Genomic DNA, 20,093 nt, shown 5'->3' on the forward strand with positions numbered 1-20,093 from the left:
TTGTTACCTTTTGAAACCATTGCAAAGGATGTGTTTGTCTCATCTTTCTGATAGAAAACGATCGAAAAATCAACAAGCTGAAGTCCACTTCTGTTCTAGAAAGAGTTCCTGGATATGATTTTTCTAGAGCAATTAATGGGACTAGCAGGTCCATAATAAAGTATTTCCTTGAAGTAATCTATGATGTTGTTGTCTTTGTGTATCATTATAAGCTAAAAGGTTAAATTAGGTATAAAGGTAAGTTTTTGACCAAAGAAAAGGTATTAATCAAATCGCTGCTTCAAATTTCCAGTCTCAATATGTTTTGTAGAACAATTAACTTTTGATTAATTGTATAAACATCATGTTTCAAGGCCGACAGTCTTAGATTAATTATCAACTTGTGCTTGTACATTCAAAGCGTTGACACCAATTCACTGGAAACTGTGGTCCGGATATTCCTATGATGACAAACAATAACGTCCTATAGTTATTCAAACAACTGATATGATCAGATGCTTACTTGGAGGTTGTAGAAACGGACCAAAAGAACAATGAAAAATCTTGTGAATATGCTGTTTACCCAGTTATGTTTATTGTTGCTTGTCATTAACTGCTGTCTATTGTATTTGAGATTAATGATTTAACTAGAACTTGGATTAAGGCATCGACGCCTCTGACGAGTTTTTCGGATGGACACTTTTAGTTTAAGAAGAGAGGAGTGAACCTTGTAAAATAATAAAGTATTTTGACAGTACATTCTTATGAGTTTGGCACTAAAAGCGTCAAAGATAACTTGGGTACTTTAGTTTTCTGTCTTAAACAAATTACTTGGAATTTCAATTTCTGGTGTTGATAGTTGATACTAAAATAAAAAGATCACGTGTTTTAAAGTTGATGCTTATTACATTACTTTAGGATATTTATAAAAACAATCAAAATACCACACCACTTTAGTTTGAAGACATATTTAATCAATATGATTATGAACAAGCTGCAAGAAATTATCTTACGGTGAACATTAAAGAAAAAGAAAAACAATTTCCTTCAACCATTCAAAGTCAATGTTTAAAAAAAATATGCATCAATGTGAGCATTTTTGCCCGGTCAGTCATCTACTCTTCACATTTCCAAGGATATTTTTTAGCTACCCCTGCCTTTGCTAGAACTTTTAATCATTTGGCGTCCGTTCATCGTCGTCGTGAACACAAATATTCTGAAACTACTGAGTAAGGTAAAACTGTATCCGGGATGTGATTCATCATCAAGCAGCAGCGTTTGTTAAAAATAGAACATAATGGGTAAAAAGTAAAATCACAAATAATACTGAACTCCGAGGAAAATTCAGATCGGAAAGTCTGATCAAATGGAAAAATCAAAAGAATAATGACAACTTCCATATTACTGACTTGGTACAGGCATTTTCTTGTGAGGAGATGGTGGATTAAACCTGTTTTAATAGCGCTAAACTTCTCACTTGAACGACCGTCTCATCAAATTCCATTATATTGACAACGATGCAATCACTCGCGGATACTATATAACAGAGATGAAAATAGCTGTTTAGAGACCCATTTAGACTTTTTCATCTAGATACATTTTACACAAGTCAAAATTCACACTAATGAACATATAGGCAAGTGACGTAAGTACTAAGTTTGGAGTATGTTTTCGAGATTCACTGCCTTCAATATTGTTTTCAAAAGGAGCAAACTCATTAATGGACATTATGTTTTAATCTGGCGATGACCCAAATTGTCAACTAATTACTTATTTCCTAAATAATTATTGTCATTTTCCAAAGAAATAGATGAAAATAAGAGGCGATAGATACCAAAAGTCGAATATAAACTGACAACGCCATGGATAAAAAAAAAAAACAACAAAAATCAGACGAACAACATGGAAAACTAAACACCTGAGTAATACATATCCCACCAAATCTCTGAATGATCTCAGGTGCTCCGGATGGGTAAACATGGTAAACATGTCGTGCTCAACTTGTGCATGGCAACAGTTGAATGAAAAACACAAACCATATGTTTTATAAAATACCCGATGTTGTCGAGCAAGTTTAAGAATTTGTTCTCTGGTGACAAAATTGAAGCTGCAGGAATATATACTAACATTATAAGTTATATGTTAGTTATACATGTAGGAAAAAGTAGAATACTGACTTAACTCCGAGGAAAATTCAAAACGGAAAGTCCGTAATTATATAATCATGGCAAAATCAAAAGATCAAACGAATGGATAACAACTGTAATATTCCTGACTTGGTACGGGCATTATCTCGTGTAGACACGATTTTACTTGATTGTATAGCTAGCTAAACCTCTCACTTGTATGACATGCATAAAGTCGAATCAAATTCCATTATATTGACGGCGATGTGTGAACAAATCAAACAGAAATAATAGGTATAAATGTTAAAAATAGGGTAACAGCATTCAGCATTGTACGTGTTATAATCTTAATTACTATATAAGCAAAGAAGCACAAAAGGCATACAGACCAAGCACATTTTCTTAAAAAAATGAATAATTAGGGGACGACCATTTGTTTTTCTGGGGGGGGGGGGGGGGGGGGGGGGGGGGCAGCAGGAGGATTTGTTTTTGATCGGTTATTTATTTTTGTAAACTGAGAGGACAAATTATTTATTTTCTGCACTATTGAAACAAGATTTTTCATTTTCATTACAGCAAGGGACTGATTATTTATTTTCACAACTATGTCTATGATATTGGAAAACATACAATTTTTAAAATACTTGTTAATTATGAATAATACATGTATAGTCAAGTTATTGTGTACCATTTAATCAAAAGTAATCATTATCCCCTGCAGAAATTTTAAGATTCAAGATTTTATTCATAACCTCAGACACATACTTGTGTACAAGAGGACAATATAATACAAACATATTAAGATAATACATAGCGAGACAGGACAAACGAAACACAAATAACTAGTATATTATAAATCAGTGATATTGTTGGCTTTTTTCAAAAGTACCTTTACCTTTTTTATTGGGAAAATATGCGTCATTTTCATCAAATTGGGAAATTTAAAAAAAAATATGAATTTGACTGAAACTTTAATTTACAGACCCAGTTTCAAGAGTCAAACCCTGCTTTAAAATAAGACTGCATTTTGTGAGTAATGATACATAAATAGACCCTCAAATGTGCACGTATAGTCATTGTAAGCAAGAAAATTGTTTAAATGAGTGTTTTTCAGTTTGAATTCTTGCACAATTACTACTGAGACTGCACTGTTTGGGAAAAAAGTTGTCTTTTGGGGAATAATTTTAAGCCATTTTTTTTCAAATTGGGATTCTTCAGGGGATTTTTTTTTATTCTCCACTAATTTTAAATAGGCAAACATCACTGATATTAAAAGACAATTGGTATAATTATATTAAGTATTTTATACTTTTCTTCACGAAATGAATCATGTTTATTCCCAACCAATATACATGTATTGCATTTATACATAGTATTAAAGTTTGGTTTTACCTAGCCTCTTTCAAAAGCATTGTGAAACATATTTCGCCGAGCGGATCAAGGCAAATTTTTTTTGGAGGGTTTTGGAACCGCTGAAGGCCAGAGAAGCTATAGACCTGCTGAGTTATTTATTTTCAAACTACCAAAGAACAAATCATTTATTTTTGTGATTATCAAGGCTGAGTTATTTATTTTCAAAATCATCCTGCCCCCCCCCCCCCCCCCCAAAAAAAGAAACAAAAAGGCCTATATACTTTACACAGAAAAGGGTAGATATCTCTCGATTTACCTCGAAACCAAAGAACATGTCGGAGGAGGATTAAGGGGTGCAGGTGGTTCGGCCCCACTTTCGAGAAAACAAATTGGTTAATGATATAGAGAATACCTGAAGCGTGACGGGGCCGGCCCCGTCTTAGGCAGCCAGTGAGCCCCCACTCTTTGAAAATTTCTAGATCCGCCACTTCATGTCTCAGCTGTAAAACCATTTTCTTCTATATTAATTACATGATAATATTAAAATAATAAACAACACGTATATATATATTTATGACATTGCTTAAGATCATGCAAATACTTCAATTTTAAACGGGATACTAGTAAATAAATTTTAAAAGTATAAAAACGGTTATACTGGTCTTAACATCATATGATAGCTGAATAAACAAGGATCAATCCTTAAGTCAATTTTTGGAACTTAACTGGTATTAATTCAAAAGTTCAGACACGTTGTATAATGACCCATTTAAACACGTTTCTGTCATTGAAACCTCAATTTAACTCAAGGAAAGCATTTTTTGTGTGTGTTGTACTACTGATGTCTAAATGACACATATCCCATATATACTAGACTAGTATTGTGTATTTATTCATTTCGTTGAATAGAACATACAATTTTTATTGTTTTTGATGGGATGTCCAAAGAATTAAATTTAACATTAAGTTGGTTTTTGTTTTCTCTTTATCTCTCCAAAATACAAGACAGGGATGACAATCCGGCGGCAGCGGTAACGTAATCTACTTTTATAAAGCTTTATATTTCAGAAGATATGCGACTTCGATTGATTCATGCCTTGTATCATTTTGTATACACTAAGTACCTTATGTCAATCATGTTACAAAGTTTCCATTTGTCATATGTCCATTGTCCTTGTCCTCGTTTTCAAGGTTTAGTGACTTGCTTGATAAAAAAAGTTTATGTAAAGTTCTCACATTACAATAATTGGTTTATATGTTCCTTACAAGGCCTGTAGTCATCAAAAGTACCAAGCTTATAATTTGATACGTCAAACGTGCATTTCGTCTACATAAAACTCATCAGTGAAGCTCAGATCAAAATAGTTCGAAAGCCAAACTAGTATAAAGTTTGACTGTCCCTCTGGTATTTTTCGTCCTCCTCTTTAAGAGCATGTAAAACCTAAAATTCCAAAAAGTTGTGCCAAATACGACTAAGGTTATCTATGCTTAATATAAGAATATCATTGGCATTTCGAACAATTCATACTATTGCAAACAGTTAATTTATAAACAAAATGATCATTTAATTGATATTCATGTCAACCCCGAAGTGCTTACTACCGGCGCGGGCTGGTGATACAGTTGGGGAAGAAACTTCTACCAGCATTTTCATCGATCCAGTGGTGTAAATAGTTATCAAAGGTACCAGGCTGGTAATTTGATACGCCAGACGCTCTTTTCGTCTTCATACCCGTCAGTGTTGCTTAGATCAAAACAATTAGAAAGCCAAACAAGTTGAAGAGCATTGAGGACCTAAAAGTCCAATATTGCTACGGTAATCTAAATCTATCAGACAAGGTTCACATGACTTCGAACTATCTTCGTTGGTCTGTTATCAAGACTGACTTTAGTTTCTGTGGTTTGGTATATTTCTCAAATATTATACTGTAATATCTTGTATATGGAATCTTGTTTAAAACTGAGCTGTTTCATATGACCGTGACCCATTGGTCAATTTACAGTTTATCAGATACTTTTATCAAAAGGTAAATAAAATTTCGTGTATGAAATGATCGTACGGTGTACACTGTCTGGCATGTTTCATATGACCTTGACCCCATTTCGTGGTTCATTGGACAATGTTTTTACGTTTGTTTCTCAGAAATTTTTAGTAATTTGACCATTACATTTGTTGTGTGAAATGATTGTAAGGTGAACATGTCTGTCAGGCATGGTTCATCTGTCAGCGACATCTGACCTTGACCTCATGTTCATGTATAGGTAGCTATCATGCACTGATAATGTGAAGTTTTATTTGACACATGTAATAAAAAATCATATTACAGACTCTGAACATCAATCACAAGAAAACAGGCGAGACATCTTATCAGATGCACTCTTGGTTTTTAAATGCTCTTACAGTTCACATTTTTGTCATAAAATTATCATTTCGCATGATATTTATGGGTGATGTTTTTCACTCAATTTGAACGTGAAAAGTGCAATAGTTCTTACATGTATATACGTAATATACTTATCTACTGCATGTGAAAAAACCATCTGGAAAATATTAGTCATTCTGAATAAGATTGATATAAGTCTAGCTGATAGTGATTAACTTTTATTCCTGCATTTACAAATTTTGAGATGCTACTTTTTGTTTGTATACTCGGTCTATTTTCTGCCACGTCTGCAGCAGTAGTTCCGAAACCATGCTGTGCAAAACATCAAATGACAGCTGAGCTTGTTCAGATCACTGGATCTTACACAAATGGTACTCCTGCCACAGTGGAGGTAAGTCATTTCCATAACATCAAATCACTGGATCTTACACAAATGGTGCTTCTGCTACTGTGGAGGTAAGTATTCCCCATCATTGTAATAAATGTGCACGGTCTTGATATAAACTTCTTAGAAAGAATGTGTGGTCTCCCAAATATATAGAAAACCGGTTTGACGTATGTTAATGGTCGATTTGAGTAAAGTAAAGCCATTTCAAACTCGATTTGAGTAAAGTAAAGCAATTTCACATTGATGTTTACAGTTTGTTCTTTTGTTGTGCTATTACACCACTGTCTTCGGTTAAGGGAGGCTGTGACAGAACAAACATGTTTAACCTCGTTTAACAGTCGTGCATCATATGTCATATGCCTATCCCAAGTCAGGAGTCTGTAATATAGTGATATTAGTGGTTGCTACATGTCTTATGTTTTTGGTTAACGTTGTTGATTTTCTTTTTTCTCTGCCTCATATCTGTTTTCTTGACAATCATACCACATCTCGTTAATTTTGTTTTACAAAATAGAATTGTATGACACAAATAATGAATTGTATATGACGAATCATTCTTTAAAAAAATCATTGTTTCGATCAACTGCACCTAACTAGTCTTATTTCATGTAACAAATCAGTATATTTTACATTATTTGTTGTTGTTAAATCCCGACAAATTAGAAAAAAGTAAAATCACTAAAATACTGTACTCAAATTCAAAACGGAAAGTCCCTTCCAGTAATCAATTGGCAAATTCAAATGATAAAACACATCACACGAATGGACAACAACTGTCATATTCCTGACTTGGTACATTGGATTAAACCTGGTTTTGAAAGCGCTTAAGGTTCCACTAAAGTCAAAATATAGGACACTTCATAAACATCTAAACTTTGCCTGTATTTTTCAACCTATAATGAATAAAGTCATAAACTATGAAAACATATGTTCATTAAAACATACTTTACATATACACACTGTGTAAATTGTAAATAAACTTGAAATTGTTATGTTGTGGCCAAACCGGTTCTTGGGGTGAACACTAAATTTTCCAAAAAAATCTGCAGGCCTTCAAGACGACTTAATTTGCTTAAAATTGGTATGGACGAATACTATTACATGTAATGCAGGGCAAGCCATTGTTGATTTTTTATAAAATGTATTGATTTTCGAGTTTCAGTTAATTTCATATATCTAAGTGAACGAATATGGAAGGTACAATACAGAAATTGGACAAATATGCCATTAAAACATATGTATGTGACAAATCAGCATTAGCTTGCCCTGCATTACATGTTACAGTATTCATCCATACCAATTTTAAGCAAATTAAGTCGTCTTGCAGGCCTGCAGATTTTTTTGAAAATTTAGTGTTCACCCCAAGAACCGGTTTGGCCACAACATAATAATTTCAAGTTTATTTACAATTTACACTGAGTGTATATGTAAAGTATGTTTAAATGAACATATTTTTTCATAGTTTATGACTTTATTCATTATAGGTTGAAAAATACAGGCAAAGTTTAGATGTTTATGAAGTGTCCTATATTTTGACTTTAGTGGAACCTTAACCTCTCACTTGTATGATAGTCGCATCAAGTTCAATCATAGAAAGGTAGCTTACAATGAATCTATATTTACACCCTCATTCCGACCCTTGAACCAATGCTTATCAATCTCATGAAGACATGACGGGTCCTGTCATTTCTTAATTGTTATATTGAATGCATTTTTTTCTTCAACAGGCAGCAATAAAAATACAGTATGATTACGATACTATGATGGTAAAATTGGAACAAGCTGATGGAACAACTATCATTCAGGATTTTAATAAAGTAGGTGTATAGTTTATCAATGACTTGTATAGTAAGATAAAATTGGACCAAGCTAATGACACAACTATCGTACAGGATTTTAATCAAGTAGGTATATAGTATATCAAGGATTTGTATAGTTGGATAAAATTTGAGCAAGCTAAAAACACAACTACCATACTAAATTTTAATTAAGTAGGTATAAATTATATGAATGATTTATATAGTAAAAAAATTGGAACAATCTGATGGCACAAATTACATACTGAATTTAAATTAAGTAGGTTTAACGTATATCGAGGATATATAGTAAAATAAAATTGGAGCAATCTGATGACACAACTATCAATATCATACTTTTTTTGACAAAGTACTAGTAGGTATAAAAGAGGGACGAAAGATACCAGAGGAACAGTCAAACTCATAGATAGAAAATAAACTGACAACTCGATGGCTTAAACTGACGAAAAAGACAAACAGACAAACAAAAGTATACATGACAAAACATAGAAAACTAAAGAATAAGCAACACGAACTCCAAAAAAAACTTAAAGGGTAAGCAGATCCTGCTCTACATGTGGCACCCGTCATGTTGCTTATGTGATAGCAAATCCGGTAAATAGTCTAATTTGGTAGGTCACATTCATGAAAATGAAGGGGATTGTAGTTACGACGTAAGGAACATATCCGATATCATTTGTTAAACGGTTATTCCATGACGGTCAACAAACCCGTGATGACGTCAGTAAAATTTACGAAAGGATGATTTCAAATTCAGCATGTTGAACTCTTGGTTTAATAGCTTCCTTGTGAGCAGCAACTCTCTATCAAGAACATCATGATAGGAAATGCAAGCACGGGAATATCGTATCAATTGGGAGGTCCATACCCGTATGCAGGTGCTGCTGGAATGTTGCTACTTAGAAATGGAAAGTTCACAATTTGAAAGCTGAAATCATCTCATTTGTCGGAAAGTTGTGTTTTCAACCGACCCTCATTGTCAATTTCTAGATGTAAGTCAAGATATGAGGCCGACTTAAATGTATCTGTAGTATCCTTTATCTCTAGTTCGATGGGATAGATGCGTTCAACATATAGTCACCAAATTTTGAATTATTTAGTGAAAGAACATCATCTATATAGCGAAAAGTAGAGTTAAAGGATACTAGTATTGCTACTTATTTTTTACAAGAAGTTCCTGTATGAAGTCAGCCTCATTATAATAAAGAAACAAGTCGGCAAGAAGAGGGGCACACTTTGTTCCCATTGGAATGCAAACAGTCTGTTGAAAAACACGTACTCCGAACGTAACAACATGTTGTCAATCAAGAAATCAAGCATCTTGATAATGTCAGTTTGGGATAATTCTGTGTTTGAATCAGAGTGATCCTTTGCAAAGTAGGATTTATCCCTCCCTTAGACAAGATACTTGTATCTACGTTGACCATTCTTTTTTATAAAACAAAGCAATAGCAACTCTTTCAATTTGTCTTTTAGTTTGCCACCTCAAGAATAGGCAGTTTCACAATAAGTTTTAAGCCAGTCTTTCATTGTTGATAATATAGATGTTGATAATTTAGAAAGCGGTTTCGTGAAGCACTTGGAAGAACCAGTAGTATACCGTTGTTTGCTATGACAGATATGTAGTTACGCGTTATGTAGTTTAGGTATTAAATACAGTGACTGTAGATCCAGTTCTTCATCTTTGGTAGAAATTCCAAAGGAACATAGAACAGAACTATGATTATCCAGGATTTCCTCTTTGGTAAGTGTCGTAAATGTTGAGTTGCCAAGTGTTAATACCTAATTCGTTTATCAAGCAGTTAACGTAATGAATTTTACACACTAAAACGATGTTGTTTAAGACTTTATCTGCGGGAACAACAACATATTTGTCATGGAGGTAGGATAGGTGTATTGCAACAATTGGGTCTTAAAAGATTGACGTAGCATGGGCATTGATAGACCCGTTCAGTTTCTTAATTCTGATTTGTATCAACAACCTCACTGCTTTAATCCATTCTGAAACAGTGTATACGTTTTCCTTCTCGCGCTTAGCCTATTGCCTGGCATAATCCTCAAATGAATCCATCAAAATTTTAAAGTTGTATTTTCAATTGATGGATTTAGGCTCACGATATTTCAGACCATTTGATAACACATTTCGTAGGGAAGTGTTATTAACAGATTATATAGAGGATTTATATAGTAAGATAAAATTGGAGCACTCTGATGGCACAACTACCATACTGAATTTTAATCAAGTAGGTATAAAGTATATCGAGGGTTTTTATAGTAAGATAAAATTGGACCAACCTGATGGCACAACTAGCACACATGATTTTTATAAGGAAGGTATATAGTATATCAAGGATTTGTATACTAAGATAAAGTTAGAACAAGCTGATGACATAACTATCATACAGGATATTATTAAATTAGGTATATATTGTATCAAGGATTTGTATAGTAAGATGAAATTGGAGCAAGCTAATGACACAGCTATCATACAGGATATAATCAAGGAGGTATATGGTACTGTACTTTTAGTACATATTTTAATTTAGTTGTCAGCTGAGGCCCACCTGACAACGAAATAAAAATGTGTACTAATTTCCAGGAAAATGGACCTTACACTAAACTTTAAAACATATAAATGAACTAAAATGAAAATAGAAAAACATACAAGACTAACAAAGGCCAGATGCTCCTAACTCGGTACAGACACAAAACTGACGAGGTTAAACATTTTTGTGAGATGTCAACCCTTCTCTATATAAAAAGCCAATAGAGAATAAACAAACCCACAGTATAAACACAGTAAAACTAAGAAGTCCGAGTCCGATGTCAGAAAAGGTAACAAAAGAAACTAAGTTAAATGACGATGATACATATACAAACAAAGGACTACTAGCAGTTACTGGCATGCCACAATTAAACTGATAGACCTTTTGTCTTAATCATATGAAAATCAAGCACAATTCCACCCGTTTGGGGTAAGAATCATAAAGTATATGTAAAAATATAACCCATGTTATGCCAACAACTGGTTCTTAGAGTACATGTGTGTATTTCTGATGAAAAGACCCTATGAGTGAATCAATATTAATACCAAAACATGTCATCTTTAATGAACCGACAATTGTATCGTAACCATATCTCTTCTGATAAGTTTGCTCAAAAGTTCGGTGAAATTGTGAGTTGAATGCCGACAATTTTTTCCTTTGTAAAGAATATTATCATCATAAGTACATAGATTTGAAACTCATATAATCAGCAAGTTTGAATCTGATTAGCATAACAAAGTAAGAACTTCAAGAGAACATAAGTCAAGCAAAAATCTTTTAATCTGTTTAAATAAGATAAACACAAAAAATTGTTGATCGTCAGCATTTTTCAATATAGTATTCTATTGCAGACACAGCAGTATACAATATCTGGAAAATCATGTCGTAAAGACAAAATACCTACAGACATACAACTACAACCACCATGTGTACCAAGTAAGTATATTTTTTATAAAACTTATAATTTGCTGTTATTAATTAAGAATAATCCAAACTGGAATATGTACAAATGGAGATCCCAATGTTGGGAATGTGTCAATAAAACTTAACATTAAAGTACATCTAGAGGTCACGATCATTTCTGTTGCGTAAAAGGTCCCGATGAATTCAGGCATTCGAATTAGATGTCGCAAAGGTCTTACGAAAAATAAATGTATAAAACACATAGGCGTTGATCCAACATTACATAGGCGTTGATCCGACATTACATTGGCGGTGATCCGACATTACATAAGCGTTGACTCGACATAACATGAACGTTCACTCGACATTACATAGGGGTTGATCTGGCATTACATAGGCGTTGATCCGACACATAGACGTTGATCCGACATTACATAGGCGTTTATCTGACATTATATAGGTGTTGATCCGACATTACATAAGCGTTGATTCGACATTACATAATCGTTGACTCGACATTACATAGATGTTGATCTGATATTACTAAGGCGTTGATCCGACATTACATAAACGTTGACTCGTCATTACATAGATGTTGATCTGATATTACTAAGGCGTTGATCCGACATTACATAAGCGTTGACTCGACATTACATAGGCGTTGATCTAACATTACATAGATGTTGATCCGACATTACATAAGCGTTGATCCGACATTACATAGGCGTTGATCTAACATTATATAGGCAGTGATGCGATATTACATAAGCGTTGACTCGACGTTACATAGATGTTAATCCGATATTACATAGGCGGTGATTCGACATAACATAGGCGATAATCCGACATTACACAGGCGGTGATCCGACATTATATAGGCAGTAATCAAAGTTCTTATTCTGAACAAAAGTGGTAATTTGAATTTACAGAGGCAACCGGCGGTTTTTGTGGGTGGTTTGTTTGTTTTATTCCTGTTTTATGCTTGGCAATTACAAATGAACAGATTTTTTTTATCTGAACTTAGACATAATTTCCAATCTATTTGTTATTCAGGTAATGCTACATACAGAGGAAGAAGAACTATCGGTGATGACGTCACCTATGATGTTGACACGTGGTTTATTGCGGGAACCCCATGGGGAAATATAACAGTTTCTGTGATGGCTCACGACTGCACACCAGTTATGCAAGGAACCAGTACCAATGAAAATAATGGTATGTTTATATTTGCACGTTATACCTCAGAAAATTAATCTGTTTTATATGTTCTATCTATGCAAAATGGACACCTTCAATACGTCTGTTGAATGTGTAAATTGATTTCTGAATAGAATTTTCATCTAACCCTAATCCAGGTTTTGTTGTCAGTGATATATGCTTTATCCAGATCGAAGCATTCGAGACTAAGAGTCAATTTAATAAATAAAAATCTATTTATTGATAGGCATGTATCAAATTTCAAATTAATGTGATGGAACCCATTATGTATTTACATGCTTTCTTCTTCATTTATACATCGCATTTGAACACATGTCGTGAAATATAAAAGGTTTCAGATTTTCTTAACACACTGCATTTATTGAAACCAAAAAAACTTGTTAGTCTTCCATGATTTAAGAATCGACAATATAAAGTAGGGATACAAAACATGACTAACAGTGATGAAAGCCCAGAAGTCTCTATTAAAACTTAAAAGACTGCTTTAACTCTAAAGGTCTACTAAATCAAGTTTACCCTCAACCCGAATTTGTTGGCATATGTATTATTTTTGTTCATTTAATACTGTAAACTTTACAATAACCATTGCATTCGTACTTTCAGTTGTGTCACAAACAACAGTATTTTACCACAACGTACAATTTCCAACTCTAGCCGCCACTACATTCCAAGTACCACAACCTTGTCCTGGGCATTGAACATTGAAAGACAGACTATATTAATTTCAGATGAATAAAACAATGTGATGATTTCTACTTATACGTATGCCTAACATATCAATAACTTACGCAAACGGTCGTACATGTGTATAACATCACAACCACTTCCTCTTTTTCTCGATTGTTAAATTAGACCCATCACCAGATGTTTAGTAGCTAGCATGACATGAGCAACGTGACAACTGATATCATACTTGCAGATTAGAACGAGTATCGTACATCACCTGCGCTCGTCACTGGGATTTATTTGGGTTTGATTTGCTCAATCTTAAGTTTTCTGTGTACTGTTTTGTTATTGCTGGTTATTTCTTTTTGACTGTGATTTTTTTTCTCGTTTTCTGATTCTACAAATAGTTTAGTTATTGTTTATTTTTTCGTAATTTTCTATGTGGTGTTTTGTGTACTATTGCTTGTATGTTGGTCTTTTTCTGTTTTAGCCATAGCGTTGTTAGATAATTTTGACTGGAGTTTGAATGTCTCTCTGGTATCTTTCGCCCCTTTTTAATGTAAAATAATTTCTAAACATGATTTGACACATAATTGAAATACATCATCATGCCATAAAGCTAAACAAAATTGTCACATTCGAGTCTTGCAGTTGTTTTCTTTGTTTTTAAATCAATATATCTTAGATCAATAAAAGTAAGATCACAAGAATACTGAACTCCGAAAAAAATCAAAACGGAAAGTCCCTAATCAAATGGCAAAGATCAAACCACAAACACATCAAACGAATGAAACTACTATCCTATTCCTGACTTGGTACAGGTATTTTCTTATGTAGAAAACGGTGGATTGCACTAACCTGGTTTTATAGCTAAGATAAACCGAATATATATAATAATGGACGTTGTTATTGTGAATCCAGTTTTCGACTAGGAGTTAACAGTAATTTACTAATGTTCAAATCTCATATATCTACCCAGGGTAAAATAGTTTGTTTCATATCTACTACTTTTCTTTTCATACAAGACTTTTATAGCTTATAAAAAGTTCATAACCAAAATTTTAGCAGATTCTATTTTTTTCTTCTTACAATTTTAACCCCAAATGTACTGGTGGGTCTTGAGTAGGAGAGGCGCGCGTCAGGCGTGTTGGGTTATACAGCCTTTGGTGACTGTTTACCAATCCTAAATAAAGCTGAAGGTCAGAGTCGGCCTTTTCCCGTCATTGAAAAAAGATCAATTAGTATCTATGCTTAAGATATATAATTCTGAATTAAATTGATTATTTATGTCGACTCGATGCATACATCAATAAAAGTAGTTAACCTGGTGAAAAAGATACTACAAAATGTCGAAATAATCGTAACGAGATCCAGTTTTTACTATATGATAATCTGGTTTCGTTAAAAAAAAATATGTATGTATCAACAACATAAAGGTTTTAAAGAAAAATGTATGTTTAAAAAAATGGAAATTTGATTTTAATTTAAGATAGATTTATAGACGTTTTTTTGTCAGTCTTATGTGCTTCCTTATACAGTTGTTCAACTATGTTGAAAGGATCCAATCATTTATATTTCATACAATAAAAGAGATACATCATTTTTTAGATTTTCAGATATAATTCAACGAGTCAAAGTTGTATGTAAAATTTTACCAACTGTAACATTACCTTTTTACAGTTCATTGGCATTAAAAGAGGGACGAAAGATACCAGACGGACAATCAAATTCAAAAATCGAAAACAAAAACTGACAACGACATGGCTAAAAACGAAAAAGACAAACAGACAACACTTTTTTGTACTGCAAGTGAAAAATCACAGTCTGATACATTCATGAAGTAGTTGACGTTGATTACGGAAAAAGAAAATCCCGACGAAAGATCATATTAAAATGAGTATTCTGTTAAATATTTTGTTTAGATCAAAACGTTTCAATAGTGCATTTATACTTCTTTTAGTTCTTATTGCATAAATTCTTTCATATGTCAAATATATTGAGCAAACTCATGGTGCGGTCCCTGCATTTTGTTTGTGCTTTTTGTATGACCATGCAGAAACTGCAGAACCCATACAATTCTAGATTTTATAGTATTTCGATATTTTCACAGGATTTTAAATGTCAAATTATTCTTTTACCCATATATTCCAAATATTTGAGTTTTTTCAAACCAATCTGAAAACGAAAAGGTAAATATTTCTGTAATAGATCTATATGTTATGAACTTATCTATTGAATGTGAAAACGCATCTGGAAAATCGAAGATAGTAATTTTTGGTAAGTTTAAGACATGATTATTGGTTAGAAGGACCTTGGTATTACTTCTTTAAAAATTCGCGATGGAACGTTTTGTATGCTTCCTTATTCTATTTTCTGTCACAAGGGCTGCTGTATCTCCGACACTTTGTTGCTCAAAACCTTCATTAACAGCTGATCTTCACCGGGTCACTGGATTATACGTCAATGGTACTCCTTCTACCCTGGAGGTAAGTTATTTGTTGAATCACTCGTGAAACTATGCACTGGTCTATCTTCTATTGATATAACATGATAGAAAAAAATAACTTGATTATCTTAATTGAGTGTGTAATGTCCACCCATTGCGTTTTACCTTTTGAGAGTCAATCTTAATAGGTTCTTAAATTAAGACACTACTGCAAACGCGTGTTATTTTTTTCTCTCGAGGGAATGAGCATATAATATAATTCGAACTATTGTTAACATTGGCACAATGATAGCTCGAATAAGATTATATGTTGTCTCGACTGACTAAAGTTCTTTTTAAAATAATTCATTTTTGTTTGATGATTTGTTTGTAGAAATTTTCCTTTGACCAATTCTGAATTTAAAACTAGTTTTAATAAACATACAAACTACCGCCAAACAAATGAGATTAAGAAATATAACCACCTTTGGCCAAATGATATTTAAAGGAAACAGTAGTATAATGCTGTTTGAAACTCATTATTCGATAGAAAAAGTCAAATCCGGGTTACAAACTAAAACTGGGAGAAACGCATTAAATACATTATAGTGTCATTCTTTTTATTACCTGTTTCATGACGTTACATTATAATTAGATTCTTTCTCCACATGTTTCATGACGTTACATTATAATGAGATTCTTTCTCCACATGTTTCATGACGTAACATTATAATGAGGTTCTTAATGCTTCATGATGTAACTTTATAATGTAATAATTCCTTCCACTAGATACATGAAGTTACATTAAAATGCCATGCTTTCTTCATGATTAATGATGTAACATTTTAATGACTGTCATTCTTCCACGGGATACATGACGATACATTATATTGGTTTTTTGTCTTATGAGCAACACGACGGGTGCCACGTTTGGAGCAGGATCTGCATATATTTTGTACCCTTCCGGAGCACCTGAAGTTTTTGGTCGGGTTTGTGATGCTTAGTCTTTAGCTTTCTATGTTGTGCGTTGTGTCTTGTATTTTTGTCTGATTGATCTTTTTGTCTTTTTTAGCCATGGCGTTATCGGTTCATTTTCGGTCTATGGGTTGGAATGTTCCTCTGGTATCTTTCGCCCCTCTTTTACATGACGTTACATTATGATGATTTTTTTTCTTTCACTTATTAAGGATGTATTTAGGTGAGGTTTTAGAATTTGTGTCAGGTCTTTTCCAAAATTTTAGCAAATTCTAGATTTCTTTTCTTATTTGAGACCCGAATAATACATATGCAACTATAAGGAAAAAGTCCGAGTCGGTCTTTTCCCTGCCATATTTAAAAACTCTAAAATTTCGAAAAGAAGCTCCATGACCTTCAATATTTCAGTTTATTTTTTTCCTTTACTGATGCTCTTTTGGCTTATTGTATCAAATTTGAATTCTTGATTTTTAAATTTCACCTATAAAGTACATCCATTAATGACGTTACGTAAGGAATTTTTTTTTCAAATGTTTCTTAACGTAACGCTTTAATTTCATTCGTTCTTTCACATTGAAGAAATAATACCATCACAATGTAACGTCATTTAACATACGAATATAGAAATCCATTAAAATGTAATTTCCTGCAACATGTAGAAAAAAGTATGCTATTACAATTGTACGTCATAACATAGGTGGAGAAAAGAATACCGTTTTAACTTAACTTCATGTATCTCTTGGATGAAAGAATGCCATTAATTATGATGTCATATTTCTCATAGAAGAAAGAAAAAATACATCCTCATGTGACTTCTTTTAATATTTGGAAAAAAAATATGGTAAGGCCGTACGGTGACCTATAATTGTTAATGTTTTTGTCATTTTGGTCTTTTGTGGATAGTTGTCTCATTGGCAATCATACCACATCTTCTTTTTTATATATTGCAATGTTTTCTGTCTGCCACATGATACATGACGTTACATTATGATAACATTCCTCCTTCAACATTTAAATGACGGTACATTTTGATGTATTTCTTTATTCCACAGGTTTCAATGAAGTTGTATTATGACTACGATAATTTGATGATGAAAATGGAACGACAAGATGGTACAACTATCGTGCAGGATTTTAATCACGTGAGTATACGAAATAACAACACAAAGCCTTTAACGACAACATGTAGCTCTCACTGATTAATATTTTCATTTTACGAAAAAACGAAAAATTGTTGAAAAGCGTTTTAAGTTCAACTTGGTATTTGTTTTTATTGCAGTTCAGTGTGTTTGCTTTTTCGATGTTTTCCTATTATAATTGATGAGTGTTTATCGATTTTGCTTTGTGACCCGATTTGTGTTTTGTTTAGTCGATTTGTGATTAATTAACAGCGGTATACTATACTACTGTTCCTTCATTCAAGTGTTAAATATATAATAGATTAAGTCTTGTGTTTCATTTTAGAAAAAGCAGTATATACTGTCTGGAAAATCGTGTAGTAAAAATGACTTACCAAATGGATCAAATATGCAGCCACCATGCATACAAAGTGAGTATATATAATGTTTTGTTTTTGAAAAAGTGTATTATTTTGGATTTTCTGTCTTTTGATACTAGCAATTGCAACATATCTACGCGTTTGAATAAACAAAAAACAATACAAATTTACAATCGTCAAAAAACTTGATTACCAATCTTTTTTTTAACTAGGCAATGCTACATACAGAGGAAGGAACACTATCGGTGATGACGTATCTTATGACGTGGATACATGGTTTATTGAGAGCTCCTCATGGGGAAACCTCACAGTATCTGTAATGGCACATGATTGTACCCTGGTAGTGCAAGGAATCAGTAAAAATGCAAACAATGGTTAACTTTCTCTCAATTTAGTTTATCGTTAACTGGTTTAATAATTTCAACATTTTAATAGCGAACTTCCCCGTTTTCAGCCATTATATACCCTTTGGTCCATTGTTTAGTGTTTAAATATCTTAATTGAAACGTAACGCTAGTGCATGTTCATGATATACGGACTTCGTGAGAATGAGGCTCCTAACACTAAATTAGGTCAATAAGAGTTTTAAGGAAGAACGTCTGAAATTAAAACAAAAACCCACTAGATGGAATTTCCGATCACAATCAAGAATTGATTGGCCAATATAAAATAAATAAGCGTCTCAACTCTGAACGACATGTTGGTCTTAGAACTTAAGATTCCAGAATAGTGGTCGTTTCTGTTATTTAAGTGCCAGTCTTTGTAAGAATCGGTCAATTTAGGGTAAATATTAAAACATGATTAGAAAAATCCCACCGAGCTAATCATGATATTTAATATATACTAACAATCATCCTGAGTTAAAGTATTAGTCTTTCCTTTGTGTGTGTCTGGTAATATCAAATAACTTGGTTAGAAAATTGGTTAGAATGATAGCACATTACAGAGTTATCTCCCCTTATTCGTTGATTTCTAGTGCATTTCAACCAAAGTTGTATATTCTATTACCAGAACAGAAAACGGTAATGTATGTTATTTTTGTGCATAACCACATATTATGAACTGAAATCAATGTCAAATTGGGTGAGTTATTTTGGTCATGTTTTCCCCACTGCCTGATTCTTAGGCAGACTGGCACTTAACAATCGTGTCCTATACCAGATATGACTTTTTCACTGCATACATAGCAGGCGACGTTTACCCTGTCGACGCAATTGGTATCGCTCCTGTCCGAGATGGAGCGTTTCCCTCGGTTTTTGTTTGCTAACTTGATTTGTCTACGAAATTCACTTTTCGGGTTTTTTTTGTGTTCCTGAATAAACAAGTTCAGGATTGGACTTTTCGCGATACCTAAATTGATTTATTAGATATTTACTTCGGTAAAATAGTTTTGCCTTTATCAAATAAACACAGTCTGTCTGTACCAATTCTGGTTAATATATTACCTATACCATGCGCTCTTTGTAATTGTTGTTCGTGTCTCTGTTTATACAATTATTTTTAAACCATACAATACCTTTTAAAGCACAACTATATAAAACACTTCTAATCATGTTAGCTATTAGCTAGAATATAGGAAAGAGCAAATTTAATCGTATGGTACTGCACAAATATGTTTTCGTCTTCTGGTGCAATTCAGTCCACCATCTTGTGAGGTATCTAACTGATAAATTATCTTACTTGATATGATTTGTAAATGATAAGTTAACTTTGTTTATGTGAAATCAGTTCATATTTTTTTCAGTTGTGTCGCAAACAACAATATTTTACCACAACGTACAATATACAACTCTAGAGGCAACAACATTCCAGGTA

General features: G+C 33.1%; 2 protein-coding genes across 2 annotated transcripts; both read left to right on the forward strand.

The window, feature by feature from the left end:
- The first annotated feature begins 5,932 nt into the window (after positions 1-5,932).
- On the forward strand, positions 5,933-13,463 carry LOC134726925 (uncharacterized). Its single transcript, XM_063591321.1, has 5 exons — positions 5,933-6,233; positions 7,958-8,047; positions 11,445-11,529; positions 12,550-12,711; positions 13,318-13,463. The coding sequence occupies exons 1-5, from the start codon at positions 6,087-6,089 to the stop codon at positions 13,410-13,412; spliced, it is 579 nt and encodes a 192-aa protein (XP_063447391.1). The 5' UTR covers positions 5,933-6,086; the 3' UTR covers positions 13,413-13,463.
- Positions 13,464-17,837: 4,374 nt separating this feature from the next.
- On the forward strand, positions 17,838-18,827 carry LOC134726926 (uncharacterized). Its single transcript, XM_063591322.1, has 3 exons — positions 17,838-17,922; positions 18,245-18,329; positions 18,491-18,827. Exons 1-3 carry the CDS (start codon positions 17,839-17,841, stop codon positions 18,655-18,657), a joined length of 336 nt encoding a protein of 111 aa, XP_063447392.1. The 5' UTR covers position 17,838; the 3' UTR covers positions 18,658-18,827.
- The last annotated feature ends 1,266 nt before the right edge of the window (positions 18,828-20,093 follow it).

The sequence above is a fragment of the Mytilus trossulus genome, chromosome 7 (genome assembly GCF_036588685.1).
Source record: "Mytilus trossulus isolate FHL-02 chromosome 7, PNRI_Mtr1.1.1.hap1, whole genome shotgun sequence".
In the NCBI taxonomy this organism is placed as follows: domain Eukaryota; kingdom Metazoa; phylum Mollusca; class Bivalvia; order Mytilida; family Mytilidae; genus Mytilus; species Mytilus trossulus.

What these genes read in the sequence shown, in the direction of transcription:
- LOC134726926 (XM_063591322.1), top strand. Translation starts at nt 17,839, where the DNA reads ATGAAGTTGTATTATGACTACGATAATTTGATGATGAAAATGGAACGA. An exon ending in TCGTGCAGGATTTTAATCAC is followed by an intron (nt 17,923 to 18,244) that starts GTGAGTATACGA and finishes GTTTCATTTTAG; the next exon opens with AAAAAGCAGTATATACTGTC. An exon ending in GCAGCCACCATGCATACAAA is followed by an intron (nt 18,330 to 18,490) that starts GTGAGTATATAT and finishes TTTTTTAACTAG; the next exon opens with GCAATGCTACATACAGAGGA.
- LOC134726925 (XM_063591321.1), top strand. Translation starts at nt 6,087, where the DNA reads ATGCTACTTTTTGTTTGTATACTCGGTCTATTTTCTGCCACGTCTGCA. An exon ending in TCATTCAGGATTTTAATAAA is followed by an intron (nt 8,048 to 11,444) that starts GTAGGTGTATAG and finishes ATTCTATTGCAG; the next exon opens with ACACAGCAGTATACAATATC. An exon ending in ACAACCACCATGTGTACCAA is followed by an intron (nt 11,530 to 12,549) that starts GTAAGTATATTT and finishes TTTGTTATTCAG; the next exon opens with GTAATGCTACATACAGAGGA.